General features: G+C 38.5%; 1 protein-coding gene across 22 annotated transcripts in view; it reads left to right on the forward strand.

Moving 5' to 3' along the window:
• Nucleotides 1–19,661, forward strand: part of Ttll5 (tubulin tyrosine ligase like 5) — a 249,727-nt gene that overhangs the window by 54,963 nt on the left and 175,103 nt on the right. For 20 of the 22 annotated variants that reach the window (XR_016537574.1, XM_090344520.1, XM_090344522.1 and 17 more), the window contains exons 13-16: nucleotides 9,494–9,575; nucleotides 11,351–11,412; nucleotides 12,649–12,743; nucleotides 14,985–15,026. Coding sequence is in view for 21 of the 22 variants with exons in the window: in XM_090344520.1 (XP_090200646.1) it covers nucleotides 9,494–9,575; nucleotides 11,351–11,412; nucleotides 12,649–12,743; nucleotides 14,985–15,026 (281 nt within the window). In the remaining variant the exon portion in view is untranslated. The remainder of the gene's footprint in view (nucleotides 1–9,493; nucleotides 9,576–11,350; nucleotides 11,413–12,648; nucleotides 12,744–14,984; nucleotides 15,027–19,661) is intronic. The other 2 variants (XM_090344521.1, XM_090344524.1) reach the window with 1 other exon arrangement.

Consider the following 19,661-nt stretch of genomic DNA (forward strand, 5'->3'; position numbering starts at 1 on the left):
CTCTCCTTAGATTCATTTTCAGCAAACTGAGTGCATGTGAGGTTTTTTAAGTTGCTGTCTTCTTGACTTTTGTGGTTCTAATTCCACTTCCTGTAAGCCCTAGGAACTTATGTGCTATATTAACCACCCCCATTAGAGTATTTGTATTTGTGGTTATATTTATGTGAGTCTTTTTGGCTCTTAGCTTCTTTATAAGAGTGTGCAGGCACAAACAAACAAACACACACACATGCACACACGGAAATGAGAACTTCCCAGGGGGTTCTGGTTTAAAGAGAGCATTGGTGCTGTCAGAGGGGGAGGTAGAGAATCCAGAGTTGATGTTCCTTGTGTTATTTTGTTGTTGACCTTGTACTTTAGGGATTGCTGCTAGTAGTATTCCATTACTCTCTGAGAATTTCTATCTAGCTACTTCTTTCCTATTCTATACCTGTGATGTCCATCTGTTACCATGTATCTTCAGTATTTCCAGTCAGTCCCTGGATGCATTTAACTTTCTTCCAGTTCCTGCTATGTATAAGGTGTAGATTAGTCTTACAGCAAAACATTGCTGTCAGCAGTTTGTTTTTCTCAAACCACATTCTGCGTGAGATGGTCATACATATACTGTATTGCATACTTAGTATTTATATATTGCCTTCTGGTCCTTTACACCTGTGAAACTTAGCCATTTAATGCTATTTTTTGTGGAAGGACCATAGAAAATGGTTCAGATGTAGAAATGGAGACCTTGAGAAATTAACCCTTGCTCTGGTTCAAGTGCTAATGAACGAAAGAACTGGAGAATGGCTGCTCAGAATATGAGTCTTGGAATTTCATCAACTTGATAATAAGACTTCAGTTATGCAAGTTTTGATACCTCCGTCAATAAAATAGATTTTTAACAATCTGATTTTTACTACCTTCTAAGACTGAAAGTATGCTATGATATGAAATGCTTTGCTTTGATAGCAGTTCTTTAAATATGCTGAGGAAATTGTCACTGGAAGATGAATACGAGTACAGCTTTTTGGCCACTTGAAAAAAAAAACAGCCAAAAACAACAGGATGTTAGGTTTTCTTTAAAGACCTTGTTGTTGACTGTGGTTTTAGCTTTGTGTGTGAGAATGTCTGAAGTGATGGGCTTTGACCATCTTCTGTCTGGGATCATGTGGACCAGTCATAGGGCCACTTAGGAATTGATGAGGTTACCTTTGTTGTGGTTAGAGAAGAGTCTTCTATTGTTGTTAAATGAAATCTGGTTTGGCCTTCTATTATTTCTGCTTTTCACCATTTCATAGAGAAAGCTGATGTTGTTAAAGGAAGGTAACAATAAAAGATTGTGGAAAGAGTAGAAGTGTGCAGCATACATTCTCTAATAATGTAAGTGGCTTGACCAATAAAGAAGGTAAATCAGAGTATTTACTTTGGTGCTACTGGGATTTGAACTCAGACCTTCATATTTGCTAAGCTGGTGCTCTCTTACTTGAACCATACCTCTAGTCTGGCTTTTTTTGCTGGCTATTTGGAGATGGACTCTGCCTGATTTTTCTGCACAGATTGACTTCGAAGATCTTACCTTCCTGAGTCCCTAGGATTATAAACCAAGCCATAGCTCCCCCCTTCCTCCACCCCCAGCGTTCACTTTCTAAGATAACCTCCCTTTATGTTTTATTACTCCTGTTTGGGTGAGAGTAGACATTTACAGTAGAAGTTTAGTATAGAGGCTTCTATAGGAAGAATGTATTGCTTGTTAAGCAAACATTGGTTATTTCTTTTAGTCCTTCACAATGTTGTTGGTATTTCTTATCACCATTTACCATGAAATCATTGTTATGTGTACATGGAAAAAAGATTCAGAAAGGTTAAGGAAGTTGCTCTAGGTCATCCAGCTAATAAATGGCGAAGCCAAATTTGGGAGCCAGATTTCTCTGGCTCTTTCTCCACCCACATAAAGACAAGTTGTGGTGAGTCTGCTGCTTTTGGTATGTTTCATATCCTGGATTCTCCTCTGCTCTCCTGTAACCAGATCTCAGGAAAACTGATATAATCCTTGCTAGCAGATCAGGACTAAAAAAAGCTTCTTTCTGCTCTAGTTAAGAGTACCTATTCCTCTAGATTTCTTTCAAATCTACCTTTATATCTGGTAGCCAGATACCACATTGAGTTTCTGAACTGGCTCTGAACTTCTTTTCTTTAGTTCATTTTCTTGTGGGATCTCGGTCTGTTTTTTTCCAGAATTCTCCTTTTATACTCTTTATAAAGACTTCTCTCTTAGCTTTGGAACACAAATCCCAAACTAAAGTGAGAAGGATTTTCTTTATATAAAAGGATTTCACAGTGGCAGAGAAGTCTGGCCAGTGCCAATACTTTCCATTCCCTTGGGACTCTAACTTCAGCTGGGGTTTCATTGGACAGGGAGGGTTAGTAGAGTTTTTCCAAAATTAGTAGGGCATGTTTAATAATCTCTACTTTTTCGACCAAATCTCCCCCCCTCTTTTTTTTTTTTTTGCCAATTCTGGGGCTTGAACTCTGGGCTTGGGCACTGTCCTTAGACACATTTTGCTCAAGGCTAGTGCTCTGCCACTTGAACCACAGCACCACTTCTGGCTTTTTCTGTGTATGTTGTACTGAGGAATCGAATTCAGGGCTTTGTGCATGCTAGGTGAGCACTCTACCACTAGGCCACACTCCTCCTGGCCTGTTTTTTTCCCCTCTTTGAGTTCTAAGCCAGCTTTTTAAAAGTCCTTTCTCCCTCTCCTCTCCTTCCTTTCCCTCTTCCCCTCCCTTCTCATCATCCCTTCCACCCACCTATCTATTCATCCCCCCCCCTCTCTCTCTCCCTCCCTCCCTCCCTCCTTCTTTCCTTCTTTCTTTCTCTTTCCTTCTTTCTTTCTCTTTCTTTCCTTCTCCCTCCCTCCCTCCCTCCCCCCCCCCTCTCTCTCTCTCTCTCTCTCTCTCTCTCTCTCTCTCTCTCTCTCTCTCTCCCTTTCCCTTCCTTCCTTCCTTCCTTCCTTCCTTCCTTCCTTCCTTCCTTCCTTCCTTCCTTTCTTTCTTTCTTTCTTTCTTTCTTTCTTTCTTTCTTTCTTTCTTTCTTTCTTTCTTTCTTTCTTTCTTTCTTTCTTTCTTTCTTTCTTTCTCTTTCTGCCAGTCCTAGGGCTTGAACTCAGGGCCTGAGCACTGTCCTTGGGCTTTCTCAAGGCTAGAGTTCTACCACTTGAGCCATAGCACCACTTCTGGCTTTTTCTAGGTATGTGGTACCGAGGAATCAAACCCCGGTCTTTGTGCATCTTTGTGCATGCTAGGCGAGCACTCTGCCACTAAGCAGAGTATTAAAAGCTCAGTGGCCACTGAATGAAGCCAATCTCAAAAAGCTACATACTGTAATCCTAACTACTCAAAAGGCTGAGATCTAAGGATCATGGTTTGAAATCAGCCTGGGCAGGAAAGTTGGTAAGATTCCCTCCCTCCCTCCCTCCCTCCCTCCTTCCCTCCCTCCCTCCCTCCTTCCCTCCCTCCCTCCCTCCCTCCCTCCCCCCCCCTCCCCCTCTCTCTCCTCCCCCTTTCTTTCTTTTTTTGGTACTAGGGATCGAACCCAGGATGTTATACTTTCTAGACAAGCACTGTGCCACTGAGCTACATCCCGGCCCCCTGAGATTTTTATTTCCAGTTAACCAACAAAAAGCTAGAAGTGAAGTCTGTGGCTCAAGTGGTAGAGTGCTAGGCTTGAGGCAGAAAGCTCAAGGGTAATGCCCAGCATCTGAGGTTCAAACCCTAGGACTAGTGTACACACACACACACATACCATACTTATTGTATTGATTCCATTTATACTTTCTCTGGAAAAGACACTAGTATGCAAAAATTAATGACTGCTGTGGGATAGACTGCAGCAGGATATGGAGCATATTTGTAATAGCTTTTTTCTGTATTTTTATTGAGGTGAGGTTTTTTGTTTTGTTTTTTATTTTGTTTTGTTTTTTGGTAGGTCATGGGGCTTGATCTCTGGGCCAGGCACTTTTCCCGAGCTCTTCAGCTTAAGGCTGCCACCCTACTCTTGAGCCACAGCCCAGGCTGGCTTTGGAACAGCAATCCTCAGATCTCAGCCTCCTGAGTAGCTAGGATTATAGGTGTGAGCCACTGTGCCCAGCTTGAGGTGGTCTTTAATGGTATATATTTGTCAAACTCAAAAAAGAGTATATAGTATATGATTCTCATTCATGTGAAATTGTATAATTGGTGAAACAAATGATAGATGATAGAGGAAATAAGAATTGTGGTTATCAGGGAAGGGGGTAAAGGACAAGGTATATGTCAGGAAGAAGCATGGAAGATCTTTTTGGAATTATAGAAATATTCTGTATAAATTGATATGAGAAGATGGGCTGGGTTGATGTGAGAGGGGTCTGGCAACAATCTGGTGATGTGTTAAATTTGGGAAAAAGGAGGTAAAGTGTTTCTAGTTTTGAAACCTGGTGGATAGAGTTGCTATTTTCAAAAGTAAGATTCATAGGAAGCCAAACAATTTTGGGAATAGCACCAGGGGCTGTCTTGGTAAGTGTCAGGTTTTTGTTGGATATCCTAGTGATGAGTCAGTAATGTGACTAAGATTATAGATTTAGTGTTCAGGAACCACAACTAAAGATATATATTTGAATGCTGCCATCGCAATATTAATTATAGCCATGAGAATGCATGAGATCACACAATAGGAGAGGTAGAATTGAGAAGGAAAGAGACCTGAGGATTCCAAGAAGAGAGCAGTGTCCTAGAACCCAAGGGGAAGAAAATTCCAATGAGTAAGGGGTGGCCTACAGTTTTAGATCCTTGGGCTTTGTAGCAAGGCCATCTTCGAACAGTCTCTTATTAGAGAGTGGAAATAGAGCAAATCCTTAAGGGTTTGGTAGTGAATAATAGGCACTAATGCAGCAAGTGTAAACTGTCATTTCAAGAACCTATACTAAAAGAATGAAATAAGTAGGATTGCAAGTAGAGTGAAGCATCTTCTAGCCACTAGAGTAGTTTTCAAATTTGCTTTCATTTGGCTGTGGGCAAAAGGAAATATTTCTTACTGAGGAAAACTGACCTGTGGAAGTGTAACAGAGATTCTCCAAAAATGCTTGCTCTCCTGTCACGATGAGGATAATACAAGAATAAAAAGAGGAGCTGTCAGCCCAGAAGAAGCCTGGCTTGCCTGCCCCATTAATGATAGGCATATTAGTAAACTTTCTCCTAGATACTAAGTTTTTAAAATTTTAACCGTAACTACTAAACCACACAACATAAAAAGGGAGGAGTTTAACATTCTCAATACAAACTTCTATGTTTTCATTTATTTTCAAAATTTCATTTTAGAATGAGTTCAATGTTAATGCACTAAAGCATAGACCATATAATACCTCTTTTTGCATGTGCCAGCACTGAGTCTAGAACTCAGGGCCTTGAGTTTCTTTTCTCAATGCTGGTGTTTTGCCACTTGAACCACACCTTTTTTCTGGCTTTTTGCTAGATAATTAGAGATGAGAGTGATGAAATTTTCCGTGCCATGGCTAGCTTTGAACTGGGATTCTTAGATCTCAGCCTTCTGAGAAAGCTAGGATTTCATATGTGAAGCCACCTATGGCTAGCTATAACTTAAAATCTTTACATTCACAGAATGGTTATAAAGACTTTGTCTAGGACCCAAAATAGAGAGTTAAACTGAGTCGGTTATTTTAGTTTAGGATCTGATATACAAGTTATTTTGTGTGTGTGTGTGTGTGTGTGTGTGTGTGTGTGTGTGTGTATGTTTATTTTTTATTGTAATGTATAGAGGGGTTACAATTATATTCACCAGATAGTAGATGCATTACTTCTCACACATTGATACCCCCGTCCCTCCTTCCCAATCATTTTGTTTTCCCCCTTCCCTTTCCTATTTCAAATAAACAAATAGACTTATGTACAATGTGCTAGGTAACAAAGTCAGATACTGTAACAATATGAGATTGACCAAAGGGCAACAAAAGAGAAGAGAAATAACATAGTATATTAAGAACAACAATCACACAAGATAAAGCTCTTGTTTCCATATCCTGGAGATCCTTTCATTTAGCTTCATCCTATATGGCCTTATGTATCTAGGTTTTGCGCTATTGTATTCCTCTGCTAGGAGAGTCCTAGATGTGTACTAATTATTACAAATGAGGGAAACCATTGAGCCTATATTCCTTTGGGTCTGGCTTACTTCACTTAATATGATTTTTTTTTCCAGGTCTTTCCATTTCCTTACAAATGGGGCAATATCATTCTTTCTGATGGCAGCATAGAATTCCATTCTCTATAAATACCACATCTTCTTGATCCAGTCATCTATTGAGGGGTGTCTGGGTTGGTTCCATATCTTCACTATGGTAAACAGTGCTACAAATGCAAATCAAAACAACTTTGAGATTCCACCTTACTCCAGTTAGAATGGCCATGATCAAAAAAATCTAATAACAGATGCTGGGGGGGATGTGGCCAGGAGGGATCATTACTACACTGTTGGTGGGAGTATAAACTCATTCAACCACAAGAAAAGCAGTATGGCAGTTCCTCAAAAGATTAAACATAGAGCTCCCCTATGACCTAGCAATTCCAGTCGTCCAGAAACAAGGACATACTAAAGCTACTATACAAGCTATCTTTTGACACCATTCCCCTCCCTTAAGTCAGCCTTGTAAATGAGCTGGACTTTGCCCTGTGCTGTGATGTTGTAACATAGCAAATCCTAGGTTAAAGCCTGGTACAGATGTGGCTACATGGCAGGGTTGAATTTTTTGTTTTGGTTTGTTTTCAAATTTGTCTCATTTGCTGGAGATACTGTTCAACACTAAGAGGTTTATTACCTGAGTGAAAATTAATTTACTATTGTGAAGGGGGTTTTCTCTCAGACATTTATTTTCCTTAAAATACTGATTCCAAGAAATCTTGGCTGACAGACTAAGAATTTGCCTATGATTCAGGGAAATGGTGAAGTAAATGGTTCTTACCTAATGCTTAATGTGAGGTGTTTAAATAGTGGATTTCACTATTATCTAATCTAAATTGTTTCTTGATTTGTGGCTGAATTTACAAACTCAATCAATATGTGCATCAACGATATTTTCATCTTGTTTTTTATATCATAATAGTAATAAGCTGTCAGGAGACAATTGAATCCTATGCTTCATCCTTTTTTGGGAGGTGCTAGTCTTGGTGTTCGAACTCATGTCTAGCATGAATAGCTTTTTTTGCTTGAGGCTGGCTAGTGCTCTACCAATTGAGCTAAGCTCTACTGAACAGTCATCCTTAGATCTCAGCCTTGAGTAGCTAGGAGTATAGATGTGAGCCACTGGTACCCAGCCGTGTTTCCACTTTTAAAATCTTAAGAGTATAATTTTTTAAAAATAGACATTACATCCTCTCTTATTTATGTAATATTAAGAAGGTTTTGTATGTGCATTGTATGACTAGATTTTTTTTTTTTTTTTGGCAAGTCCTGGGCTTGGCCTCAGGGCCTGAGCATTGTCCTTGGACTTTTTTCTATGTATGTGGTACTGAGGAATTGAACCTGGGTTTTCATGCATGCTAGGCAAGCACTTTCCTTTTTTTTTTTTAAATTAAAAAAAACAGGGTTACGGCTGGGATTGTGGCCTAGTGGAGAGTGCTTGCCTAGCATGCACGAAGCCCTGGGTTCCATTTCTTGGTACCATATATACAGAAAAGGCTAGAAGTGATGCTAGAGCTCAAAGATAGCCTTGAGAAAGCCCAAGGACAGTGCCCAGGCACTGAGTTAAAGACCCAGGAGGAATGGCAAGAAAACAAGGTCTCTCTGTGTAGTTCAAGTCTCATAATACTTCTGTCTCAGCCTCTTCACTGATGGGATTACATGTATATGCCATCATCACTGTTTAGGGTTTACATTATAAATGCCTCAGTAATACATATATATATATATATATATGTATATATATATTTGCTGTTGTTGTTGTTGGGCTTGAATTCTTGGCATGGGCGCTGTCCTTGAACTCTTCAGTTCAAAGCTAGCATCACTTACAGTTTTCTGTTGGTTAATTTGAAACTCAATCTTCAAATCTCAGCCTCCTGAGTAGTTAGGATTACAGGTGTGAGCCACTGGTGCTCAGCCTCAATAATATTTCATAAAATACTTTTCTCAGGTTAAAGGCATATATTCTGTGGCTTCACTGAAGATATTCAGAAAATTGCATTGCATATAAATGCTATGAATTTATCACCCAATAGAAGACAGTTGAAGGAGTTCTTATTCTTTACATTTTAAAATATGAATAATATATAAATTTTATATAGTTAAATAAAATGAATGTCATCTCAAACTCTCAAAGTTTTTCTTAAGTTAGTTTTGTAAATTATATGGAATCCAGTATAATTATTAGGGAAGTCAGTACATTCATGGAAGCTTTTCTCTTCGATTATGTATGTAATCCCTGTACTCAAGAAGAAGAGTTTGGGGGATCATTAGTTCTATGCCAGGCTGGACTACAGTGGTGACACCCTGTTCCTCCATATCAAAAATAAAAAAGAAAGCTGGAAACTGGTGGCTCATGTTTATAATGCTAGCTGCTCAGGAGGTTGAGATCTGAGGATTACAGTTTGGTTCCTCAGTACCACACACATAAAAAACTGGAATTGGCTCAAGTGATAGAGCTCTAGCCATGAGAAAGCCCAAGGACAGTGCTCAGTTCTAAGTTCAAGCTCCAGGACTGGCAAAAAAACAATGCAGTGGAAGGTTTATAGGGAGATGTCTTCTGTTGATCTTTCTGTTCTAGAGTGTGGCAGGGAGTGGGCATCTAAAGCCAGTCTGAAACAGCATTCTTTGTCAGCATTTTTTTCCTTCACAACACAATGGTGTTTGTTGTTCTTAAGTCAATTTAGTATCTTTGCTGAACTTAGAATACCACCAGAACAAATGATTAAAAACTAAATTTTATAATGGCTAAGTTTTGGTGGCGGTGTTGAATTCAGGGCTTCATTATTGGTAGGCACGTAGGTAGGTGCTTTACTACTTGATCCATGACTCCAGCTTCAAGCCCCTTCCCCCTTTTTTTTGCTTTTAGTTATTTTCCACCTAGGGTCTTGCTTTTTTGCATGGGACTGGCTTTACACCTTGAGCCTCCTACCTGTGCCCGCCTGTGTAGCTGGGATTGCAGGTGTGTATGTACTGCCACCCCCAGCTTGTTCGTTATGGTGGGGCCTCATTAATTTTTTTTGCATTCATTAATCTCAAACTGCTGTCGTCTTGTTCTCCATCTCTTCCCACATAGCTGATATTATAATCATGTACTCCTGCATCTGGCTATAGTTTTGTTTTAAAAATTATTCTTAGAACTTGATAACGTCTCTTGAGCTTGACTGATTCTCTGTTTCTTGGGATACTTCTAATAGTCAGTGAGTTGATTGGGTTGGATTTTTAAGATTTTTATGCAGCCATGACATGGAAAATGATATTTTGTATTTTGTGCTGTATTTATAGAACTGTATGGATTTGATGTGCTTATCGATTCCACTCTGAAGCCGTGGTTGTTAGAAGTAAATCTCTCTCCTTCGTTGGCCTGGTAAGTCAGCTCAATCAACTAGAAAATGACAAACCTGATAAAGGCTCTAAAACTTTTTGTGGGTTGGGTCTGAGGGTGGGGAGTCATTTCCATTGATGGTAGAAGACTTTTTTTTTCATTATTAGAGATGACTATAGTTTTAAAATTGAGATGGTTTATGGTGTCATGTCAAAGACATATAGCAACTAAGGATCATTGTCTTGCTAGCCAATTAATTTTCAATATATGTTTGCTGTTTATATGGCTTCTGAGGATGATTCTTACACTTACATTTGACCCCCACATTTTTTGTTTTATTTAATATTTTCATTTTGTAGGTGTTCTGTTAAAACTATAGAAATATAAAAGGCTTCTTTTATTGCTAAAGATTTATACAGATCTGGTGTGTGTGTGTGTGTGTGTGTGTGTGTGTGTGTGTGTGTGTGTGTGTGTGTACGTACACATGCACAGTAAAGGTAGAGTGCTGGACTTCGAGAAGTGTACTTTTCACCCCATTCTATGTCCTGGTAGTCATCAAAGTTTAAATCTAAAAATCTTACCTTTATCTTAAAATTTTTTGACCTATCTGTTGTTTACAAGAAGGAAATAAATATATTTTTTTAATCCCAGAGAAGATTCTGACTACATCTGTAGCTCTAGCTGGAATTTCTAATAGTTATATGTTCCTCTAAACAGAAAATACTGGAGATTTATGCCAAAGACCACCCAGCTTCTGAGTTTTTTAGGTTGAGAGAGAGTTACAGAATGCCAAGGAATCAAATAAAGGTTTGACTTTTGGAACAGGAATTTGGCTTAACCTCAATAGTAAGGTGGAGAGCCTAGATACTGCAAATGCTTACATTTCTGTCAATCAACCTGTTGCATATTGCTCAGTGAAGGATATTGGACAATGTTAGAAATCCTCAGAGTGATGCATTGTGGTCCCAGCAGCCAGAGTGGTCTCAGCACCAAAGCCAGCATGATAGTCAATGCCACAGAGAACTTCTTGCTTTCCCATGTTGATTCTGAATCATGTTCCTGCTGTTTCATCTAGTGAGATATTGGTATGGATTGTATATATCTGCTATTTACAAACCTACTAGCCTAGGAATATTGATTTAGAATTGAAAGTAAAGATATAGAAAGTACTAATGTGGCTATAGTTTCTTGTGCATGTGAATGTGATTCCACCATTCAACCTTGAAACATAATTAGGATGATGGACATTCTTGTTAAAACAAACAAACAAACAAAAACATGCTAAAGCTGGGTGTGGTGGCTCATGCCTATAATTGTAGCTACTAAGGAGGCAGAGATCTGAGGATCGTGGTTCAGAGCCAGCCTAGGCACTAAAGTCTGTGAGACTCTCCATGGGTAAGGCAGTAACCATGAGTTGAATTGCTCAGAGTTCAAGCCCTATGATGATGATGACGACCACCACCACCACCAACAACAACAATAACAAAAAAGCTAAAGGTCTGAACCTCTAAAAAATCCATGGTAATAATGAAACAGTCTTCTTAGTGACATACAAAATTTGAGTTGTGTAAGACTCTAGAGTAAAAAGATTATACGTCAGAGAATTGAGGCATTGGTAGTGCGCCTGCTTACGAAAGATGAGTTTAATACTAGCCTTTTATTTCTAGCTTTCTCTACAGATTCTTTTGATTTTTCCATAGATTTGCTATGCTTTTCAGTGATATTTGCAAACTTTGCTATATTGGGGCCATTAGGAGGCAGTTAGTCTGTTAACCTACAAAATTATCAATTGCTTTTTCCTTTCTCTGTTCTATTAGTGACGCACCTCTGGACCTAAAGATTAAAGCCAGTATGATTTCAGATATGTTCACAGTTGTAGGTAAGTAGTGTTTTCTGAACAAGACTCCCATAAAAATTCACCAGAGAATCTATTTTGCCAAGCTCCATAGGTGTTGCCAACTGGCAGTTCCTAAGCCATGCTAAATGTTTTGTACTAAAAAATTATATTTTCAGGCAAGTGTTTATGTTTCTACTCTCTCTGGCTCCATTCTGTCCTGAGGCTGAACCACAACTAAGGCTGAGACCTGGGGCATGGGAATTATGAGCTGAGGCAGAGAATTAAGCGGAGATCTGTAGAGAGTGTGATTTTCTCTGAACTGGAAAAGTGAAACCCACTGAGGAATCCTTGTTACAAAGGAAACAGACTGTATTTTTGCTAAACAGTCTTTACTGGTCTCAACATGATCCCTTCTATAGTAGTTATAGTCAGAGCAATCCTAGGAAAAAAGTCCTATTTTAAGTAGATAAACCAAACTTTGAAATGGAGATGGGCAGTCAGGTGGGTATGAAATGGATTTATTGTTTTTTTTTTAATTCCTTAAAAAAGAATAATGAACTATACTTGACACAAACTTGTACTTGATGTACCAGCAAATGCTGTAAAAGTTAGCTCATCTCTTTTTCTTAAATGAGAAGCTGTTTCTTTTTTTAGGAAGGAAGTAAAATTAGCTGAAGCCCAATTCTTGAGGCCATAGATAATCTACAGAACTCATTTTGGAAGTTGCTAATACACTACCTTTGACAAGTTCACAAGTAAATCATATAATAGGACAATTGTCTTTCAGATTCTCCCAGTAGAGACATTAAGCTTTTTTTTGTCATGCATTTTATTGTTATTATAAAAGTGATGTGCAGAGGGGTTGCAGTTATATATCAGGTACTTAATGCTTTTTTTTTTTTGACAATGTCACCCCTTCCTTTGCTCGCTTCCAGTTTTTCCCTTCTGTCCCCACCCACAAGTTGTGTAATACAACACTGTTTTTTAATCAGCATCTAAAAGTCATTGTAAAATGGCTTTCTCTTATTAACAGTTATATATTTTAACATGATTTTGAACATTTATTTCAGATTCATAAAAAAATCTACATCTCTTTCTCAATCAGAATTACATTTCAGCTACCCAACCAGCATGATCTTGAGGATGGCTTTCTGTAATATTTATGACTGAATTTCTGTAACATTATGCTGTGAAACTGAGTTTGTACATCTAAAGGTACAGCCAAACCTGTCATTTCTAAGAAATGACAGGTTTTAATGTTGCCCATTCCCTATTCAGGATTTGTGTGCCAAGATCCTGCCCAGAGGGCAACAACCCGGCCAATTTATCCCACCTTTGAGTCTTCCAGGCGAAATCCTTTCCAGAAACCTCAGGTAAGCAAATTCAGCAGCAGAGAGACCAAAAGAGACTTACTGGAAGTGGTAGCACATGCAGAGATGAGGGAATTGAAGCATTATGGATATGAGTCACTTGGGGCAGGAGAATTTAAAGATAAGTCTAGATCATGGCAGTTATATTCAGCTGCAGCTAATGATGTATTCCTTCAGTGCTTTCCAACAAACTTATCTCCTGCTTTTGTTTTTTTGTCTTTTATGTCAGCTTCTTTTTTCTACTACTTTACCTTTTCCTTTCTCTTTTCATTTTAAAAATTACCATGTTCCTTCTGAAACTCAAAGGCAGGCTCATAAACAAAGCACAGAGAGGAAGCCTATTAAATTCTTAATCATTTCTGTATTCTTTCAGATCTTCAGATTAGTTTTGTAAAGATGCTCCATTGAAATAGCATCTTTTCTACAAGTAGTTATCTTCAAAATACCCTCAGTAGTCATGAGTTATTGTTTGAAGTTGAATGAAATGTGTGCCCCAAGAAACTTATGACTCTCCAAAACATCATTTAATCAAGTGTTGTTCTGGTCTTTGTGTGTGCTGCATTTTCTTCTATTTAAACCAGCCAGTCCTTCTGTTATTCATTCTGTCATCTCTTCAGTCTCTGCATGTGTTAGTATTTTTTTTTTTGCCTTTAATATTAATTTGAAAGATCTACCTTTCTCTGCTCATTTGGTTTGATTACCTTGCCTACTCAGAAATTTTAGACTTTTTCTTACTAACTCCTCTTACTCTGTGGTGAGTTTCACCTCAAGATTGTCCCTTGATCTGCACATTTTGCATTCATGTTACTTTTTTATTGTCTAATACTCTTCTGCTAGTCTATAAGCTCTTCAAAGGCAGAAATAGTGCCTTTCCCCCTTCTCTCTTTCCCTTTTGCCTCTTCCCGTTTTGATCCTGCTCTCATCTCCACTTCAACTCTTTTTCCTCCTTTCTCTCTCAATATGCTCCACTTTCCTCCCCTTTTTTCTGCCATTCCTTTTCCTGTTCCTCTTTTCTTTCTTAGTCTTACTTGAAGTAGTGCTATTTCTGCTTGCAAAGCTCATATATTGTTTATTTAGATAACTTTTTATTAGAACAGGGTTTTCAAACCAGGATGCCTGTAGGTAGATGATGGAAATGAGGTAAATAGTGGCAGGTCTCATACAGCCAGGGTGAGGAGACAGGTTAATTGGAAAGTGCAGGCCTTCTGGCAAAGGGGCAGCAGTTTAATGAATGTGCTCTAGCTGATCACTGTTGCACATGAGTGTGAACAAAAGGTGTGGAAAAATCTTCCCCACTGTCAAGAGAAATCAGAAATAATACCTTTAAACATTAGCAACTAGTTATTTTTAAAAACCCTTTGCAGTTCAAGTATAATATCTCTCTTAGGTGGATTTCATCCATGGGCCACCTATCTGTGATCCCCTGCCCTAGAATGATTAGCTAAGGAGTATGGCGATGTGGAATAGAATGTACTGTATTATAAGTGGTATTATCTTGTAGGAGAAATAAAATGAGGCACCAGAGTTTTACCTAATCAGTGTCACCACAGATCCAAGAGTTTTCTTTCATTTTTAATAAGAAATATAGAGAATTAACTTAGGTGTAATAGGAAAACTTAATTTAGGCAATCACATTCCTTCGCCAATTGTTTCCTGTAGCATCTGTGGCAAGAGCTGCAGAATTGTGCATAAAGGACTATGTCTGTTTCTGTGCAGTGTTAACAACATTTCTGCCAAGTTTCTCGTGTAGGGGTAGCTGTATACTAATCTTGAATGAATGGATCCCTTTTCTTAGCTTCTTAGCTTGCCTGTCAGCTTTTATTGGCAATTCTTTGCAAATCATAGAGAATCTATTCAATGCTTGTTTTGCTAACTGGTAGGTAATTGTATGATGTCATCCACAATCAGCCTCTGGAAATGTTGTATAAAGGCACTGTAGATTAGGTACATGTAGTGCATAAAACAGTTTTTCAGGTGGGGTAGTTAACTTCAGGATCTTCAGTACTTGGCAGTAGAAGTAAAAGTTGAAGTAGAAGTTGACGCTGGAATATAAATGGTGTAGGAGAAAGCCATGTGAACAGTAAATGTTCTCAGTTTCCAACCACAAAATGTAGCTAGGGCTCTTGCATTTGATCTGTGCTTGGAGATTACTATTTCCTTTTTTATGTCATAGATGGAGGAGATGGAAAATATAGGCATGTTAGGAGAAGATGAGGCTTTATTCCATTTTTCTGTCTTTTATAGCGTCCAGTATCTGCACAGTTTCAGTCATCAAACACCAAGCAGGTAAGTTCTGGATCACTGGGACATTTCATTCAAATTTTATTTCCATTCCCCAAATGGAAAGCTTTTTAATAGCTTTAACCTTTTATTGTACATATTTCATGTACCTGTTTTGTGCACAGTTAAATAACACAGAGTATAGTAAATGAAAAGAAATACACAGTGGTCTTCTTGGCAATACAGTATGAGAATAGAGGATGCAGGAACTTTGGAGTTTTATTTTCCTGACAGTGATTATGCTGTGGTAGAGGCAGTTGAATTTAAATGGTGAACAGGGCTTCCAGGTTTATCTATTGCTTTGACATAAATACTTGAGAAAGGAAATGTTACAATTTAAAAATGATTTTTTTTGTTTGACATCTTATGAAACAGATACTGTTGCCAGCAGCTTGAATTTAAAACCCTTTAACATTGGGTATTGGGCGAAATTTGTGTTTCTTAATAGATGATACTTCACATTTGTAGTGATCTTGGAAGCCTTCCAATGCTACCCCTTAAAATAAAGACAAATTATTTCCTGTAGTATGATCAACATTTCCTCTCTTACTGTCCTTTTAGGCAGTATTTGAGATTAACTGTCACTTTCTTCAGAGATTTTTGCTTTTTGTTTTTTCTCCCAATGTAATAGGACAGGAATGGGATACTCCTTCTGTTTGATGGTTTTTGTAGATGTTCTTATACTAACATGTGTCACTGCAACTTTTTTCAATTGTCTTTCATAAATGATACAAGGTAGAGAGATCTTATTTAGACAGTAATTTAGCAGTTTAAAATTTAACTGAGTCCCTGATATTTTTAAGGTCTTATTATTATCTTTAGGTAGTTTGATAAAGGGGCTTCATTTCAGCTTGCCAATTTATGAGTACCATACATCTGATCAGATAGTTTCCATCATTTTCCAGATAGTTTATGTAGCCAGAGGCAGTTGCTCTCTTAAAATTTGGAGGAGCCTATTCTTATTGAAGTCAATCCATTGGAGATGTAATTAATTATACCTACCATCCAGAGAATATAGCTGATGTGCCCAACGTCAAAACCACCAAAAGGCTCCCAGATGAACTGTTTAGCCCTAGTTTCTGATATCTGTAATAGCCTTTCAAATCAGTTTGAGTTTTTTTCTTTCATTTTGCTTTCCAAGTGTGGTCTCCCTGACCCTCAAAGGCATGCCATTTCATTCTTTCTTACTTTTCTTCTCGCTTTCTCTGTCTTTTTTTCTCACCCATGTCTGTATGTAATTCATATCTTTTTCAAATCTCCCCATTATCCCAGGCAGAAACACAAGTAAGGATTTCTACAGGCCATTCCTCAATCTGTATATAGTAGCTAGGGCTAGAAGTATGGGCTCCAATTAACCAAGGAGTGGTTGAGAATGAAGTCATACCTATGGCAGATAAGTGTTTGAAGGTGACTGGCAGAAAAGAGGTTTGGGATACTAATTTATTGTATTTGGGAATCACATTAAGTTCATCTTGTACAGAAAAGGTCACAATATAAATATCTCAACTTTTGGAAGTCTGAGATACTAAAAGTCATTTAAAAAATCCAAACACTTTATTTTTATTATTTTTTTTGTCGGTTCTGGGACTTGAACTTTGGGCCTGGATATTGTCCCTGAGCTCGTCAACTCAAGGCCTACTACCCTACCCCTTGAGCCAAAGTGTCACTTACAGCTTTCTACTGGTTAATTGGAAATAAGAATCTCATGGACTTTAGTGGACTTTAGTACCTGGGCTGGCTTTGAATTGCAATCCTGAGTAGCTAGGATTATAGTCATGAGCCATTGCACCTAGCTTTTATTTTTATTTTTTTTGACAGTTCTGGGGGCTAAACTTGGACTGAGCACTGTCCTTGGTCTTTCCTCAAAGCTGCTGCTCTACCACTTGAGCCACAGAGCTACAGCCCCACTCCTGGCTCCAAAAATATTTAAAAAAAAAAACCAAAGTGACCAGACTCAGTCCTGTGATACTAGCTACTCAGTTGATCCATGGAGTAGTAGTTTAAAGTGGGCCTGAGCAGAAAAGTCCATGAGACTTCATCTTCAAAAATCACTGGGACATGACTCATGTAGTAAAATACCAGCTAAACAAGCATCCCAAGCGAGCTTGAGGCCCTGAATTCAAACTCTAAAACTTGAACTTAACAGAACTCTCCACATTGGAAATATTCATTAGATTCTTATAGATACAATTATACATTCTTTAAAACTATTCAGAGGTGACTTAAAAATTTATTAGTGTTTTATTAAACATTTTAGTTTATTATTTTTTTTTCACTTTGGCCATACAGGGTTTGAACTTAGTTTCCTGCCTGCTAATACTGGCTTTCTACCACTTAAGCCATGCCTTCAACTGTGTGTGTGTGTGTGTGTGCGTGTGTGTGTGTGTGCGTGTGTGTGTGTGCGTGTGCGTGCGTGTGCATGCATGCATATGTGCATATGTGTGCTCACTGGGGTTTAAACTCAGGTCCTGGGTATTGTCCCTTAGCTTTTTTATTCTAGATTGTCATTCTACCACTTGAGCAACAGGTCCACTCCTGGCTTTTTGGTGGTTGATTCCGGAGATAAAAAATCTCATGAACTTTCTTGTTGGCTTCAAAATGCAATCCTCATATCTCGGCCTTTGTGTGTGTGTGTGTGTGTGTGTGTGTGTGTGTGTGTGTGTGTGTGTGTGTGTGTGTGTGTGTGTTCAGTGATGGGACTTGAACTCTGGGGATGGGCATTGTCCTTGAGCTCTACCACCTTACCCCTTGAGCCACAGTGCCACTTCCGGTTTTCCGGAAGTTAATTAGAGATAAGGGTCTCATGGAGTTTAGTGCCTGAGCTGGCTTTGAATTGTGATCCTCAGATCTCAGCCTAGGAAAACAGGTGTGAGCCACTTCACCTGGCAGATCTCAGGGGGTTTTTTTTGTTGTTGTTTTTTTTTCTCTTTTTTTTTTTTTTTTTGCCAGTCCTGGGCTTGAGCTCAGGGCCTGAGCACTGTCCTTGGACTTTCTCAAGGCTAGAGCTCTCCCACTTGAGCCTGAGCACCACTTCCGGCTTTTTTCTATGTATGTGGTACCGAGGAATCGAACCCGGGTCTTCATGCATGCTAGGCAAGCACTTTAACCACTAGGCCAAACTCCCGGCCCCAGATCTCAGGTTTTTGAGTAGCAAGGATTATAGGCATGAGACTGGTTCCAGCAGCCATCCCTGCTCTTTGATGGTTATTTATTTATTTATTTATTTTTAAGGATAGGTTTTTCTTCCTTCCTCTAGCACATTCTTGAGGTAGCACAATCTACCTACTTTAGACTTTCCATCATTTCTGGGATCAAAGGCATGTACCTCCAATTCAGCTTTCCCTTGTGGAAGTGGAGTCTCTAGGACTGTTCTACCCTGGGCAGGTCAGGCACTACTATCATTCTAATTTCAGCCTTCCATGTTGCTTGGGATAACAGGTGCATGCCTCTGCACCCAGCCATGGACTGAGAAGGAGTTTTGTGAACTTTTTTCCTGGGTGGTCCTTGAACTCTGTTCTTAGCTTCACAAGTCGCTAGTTTTCCCAGCTTCATCAGTACTTTTTTTCTTTTCTTTTCTTTTTTTTTTTTTTTTTTTTTTTGGCCACTCCTGGGCTTGAGTTGAGGGCCTGAGCACAGTCCTTGGACTTTCTCAAGGCTAAAGCTCTACCACTTGAACCTCAGCACCACTTCCGGCTTTTTTCTATGTATGTGGTACTAAGGAATCGAACCCGGGTTTCCGTGCATGCTAGGCAAGCACTCAACCACTAGGCCAAACTCCTGGCCCTTCATCAGTACTTTTAAATAGCATTCTTTCTATGCTTAAATGTTTAATAAGAAAATCTTTATCATTTAAATAAATGCTACTTCTTATTTTCATGACATAATTTGAGATGGCTTCAGAGTAACCTTAAATAGCATCAGGTGAGAAAGCTGCTTGACCTTGGAGGATTCATTTTCAGTGGCTTTATGTGGCTTTGTGACTAGAATTGCTCTTACATGTGAACTAAGTAAGTGTGATTTGGGTACACAATAAGTAATGGGTGGCTGTGAGAAAAATCTCAAACCATCCACTTAGTATTTTGACTTTTTATATTATGTATAATTAAATAAGTACCATATAGATTCATTATGTTGCTTATATTTGTTTCCTTTCTATATCTTTAAACTTTCCTAGTTTTGCCCTTTTACTCCAACACATATTATTTAATGTATTAATAGACTGACGGGAACTAAAATATTTCCTGAAACCTTCCTGTATATTTTAATTCTAAACAAGATTGATCTGTTTGCCCTGCACATTCATTCCCATATTTGTTTAACAAGTATTTTATTGGTTCACTCCATGCTAAGTAATGCTCTGCCTATGAGCTGAACAGATGAAGAGTCTTTGCTTTTATATGCTGCTTACATCATTGATTTCATGGTTTTCTTTTATTTACATATCTTGTCAGAGTTTCCTATCAGAAAATTTAGCTTTTATGACTGTCTTGCTAACTTTGAAGATTAGTATGGAATTGGTCTCTCGTGCTAAAAGAAAAATAACTGTTTTTTGTATATATGGACATGTTAATCTTGAGTTGTCATAACAGTATATTGTAGACCAAGTTGCTTAACATCCAAATTGTTTTTCTTTTGAGGTTC

Source organism: Megascapheus bottae, chromosome 14 (genome assembly GCF_031878675.1).
Source record: "Megascapheus bottae isolate mThoBot1 chromosome 14, mThoBot2.hap1, whole genome shotgun sequence".
Lineage (NCBI taxonomy): Eukaryota > Metazoa > Chordata > Mammalia > Rodentia > Geomyidae > Megascapheus > Megascapheus bottae.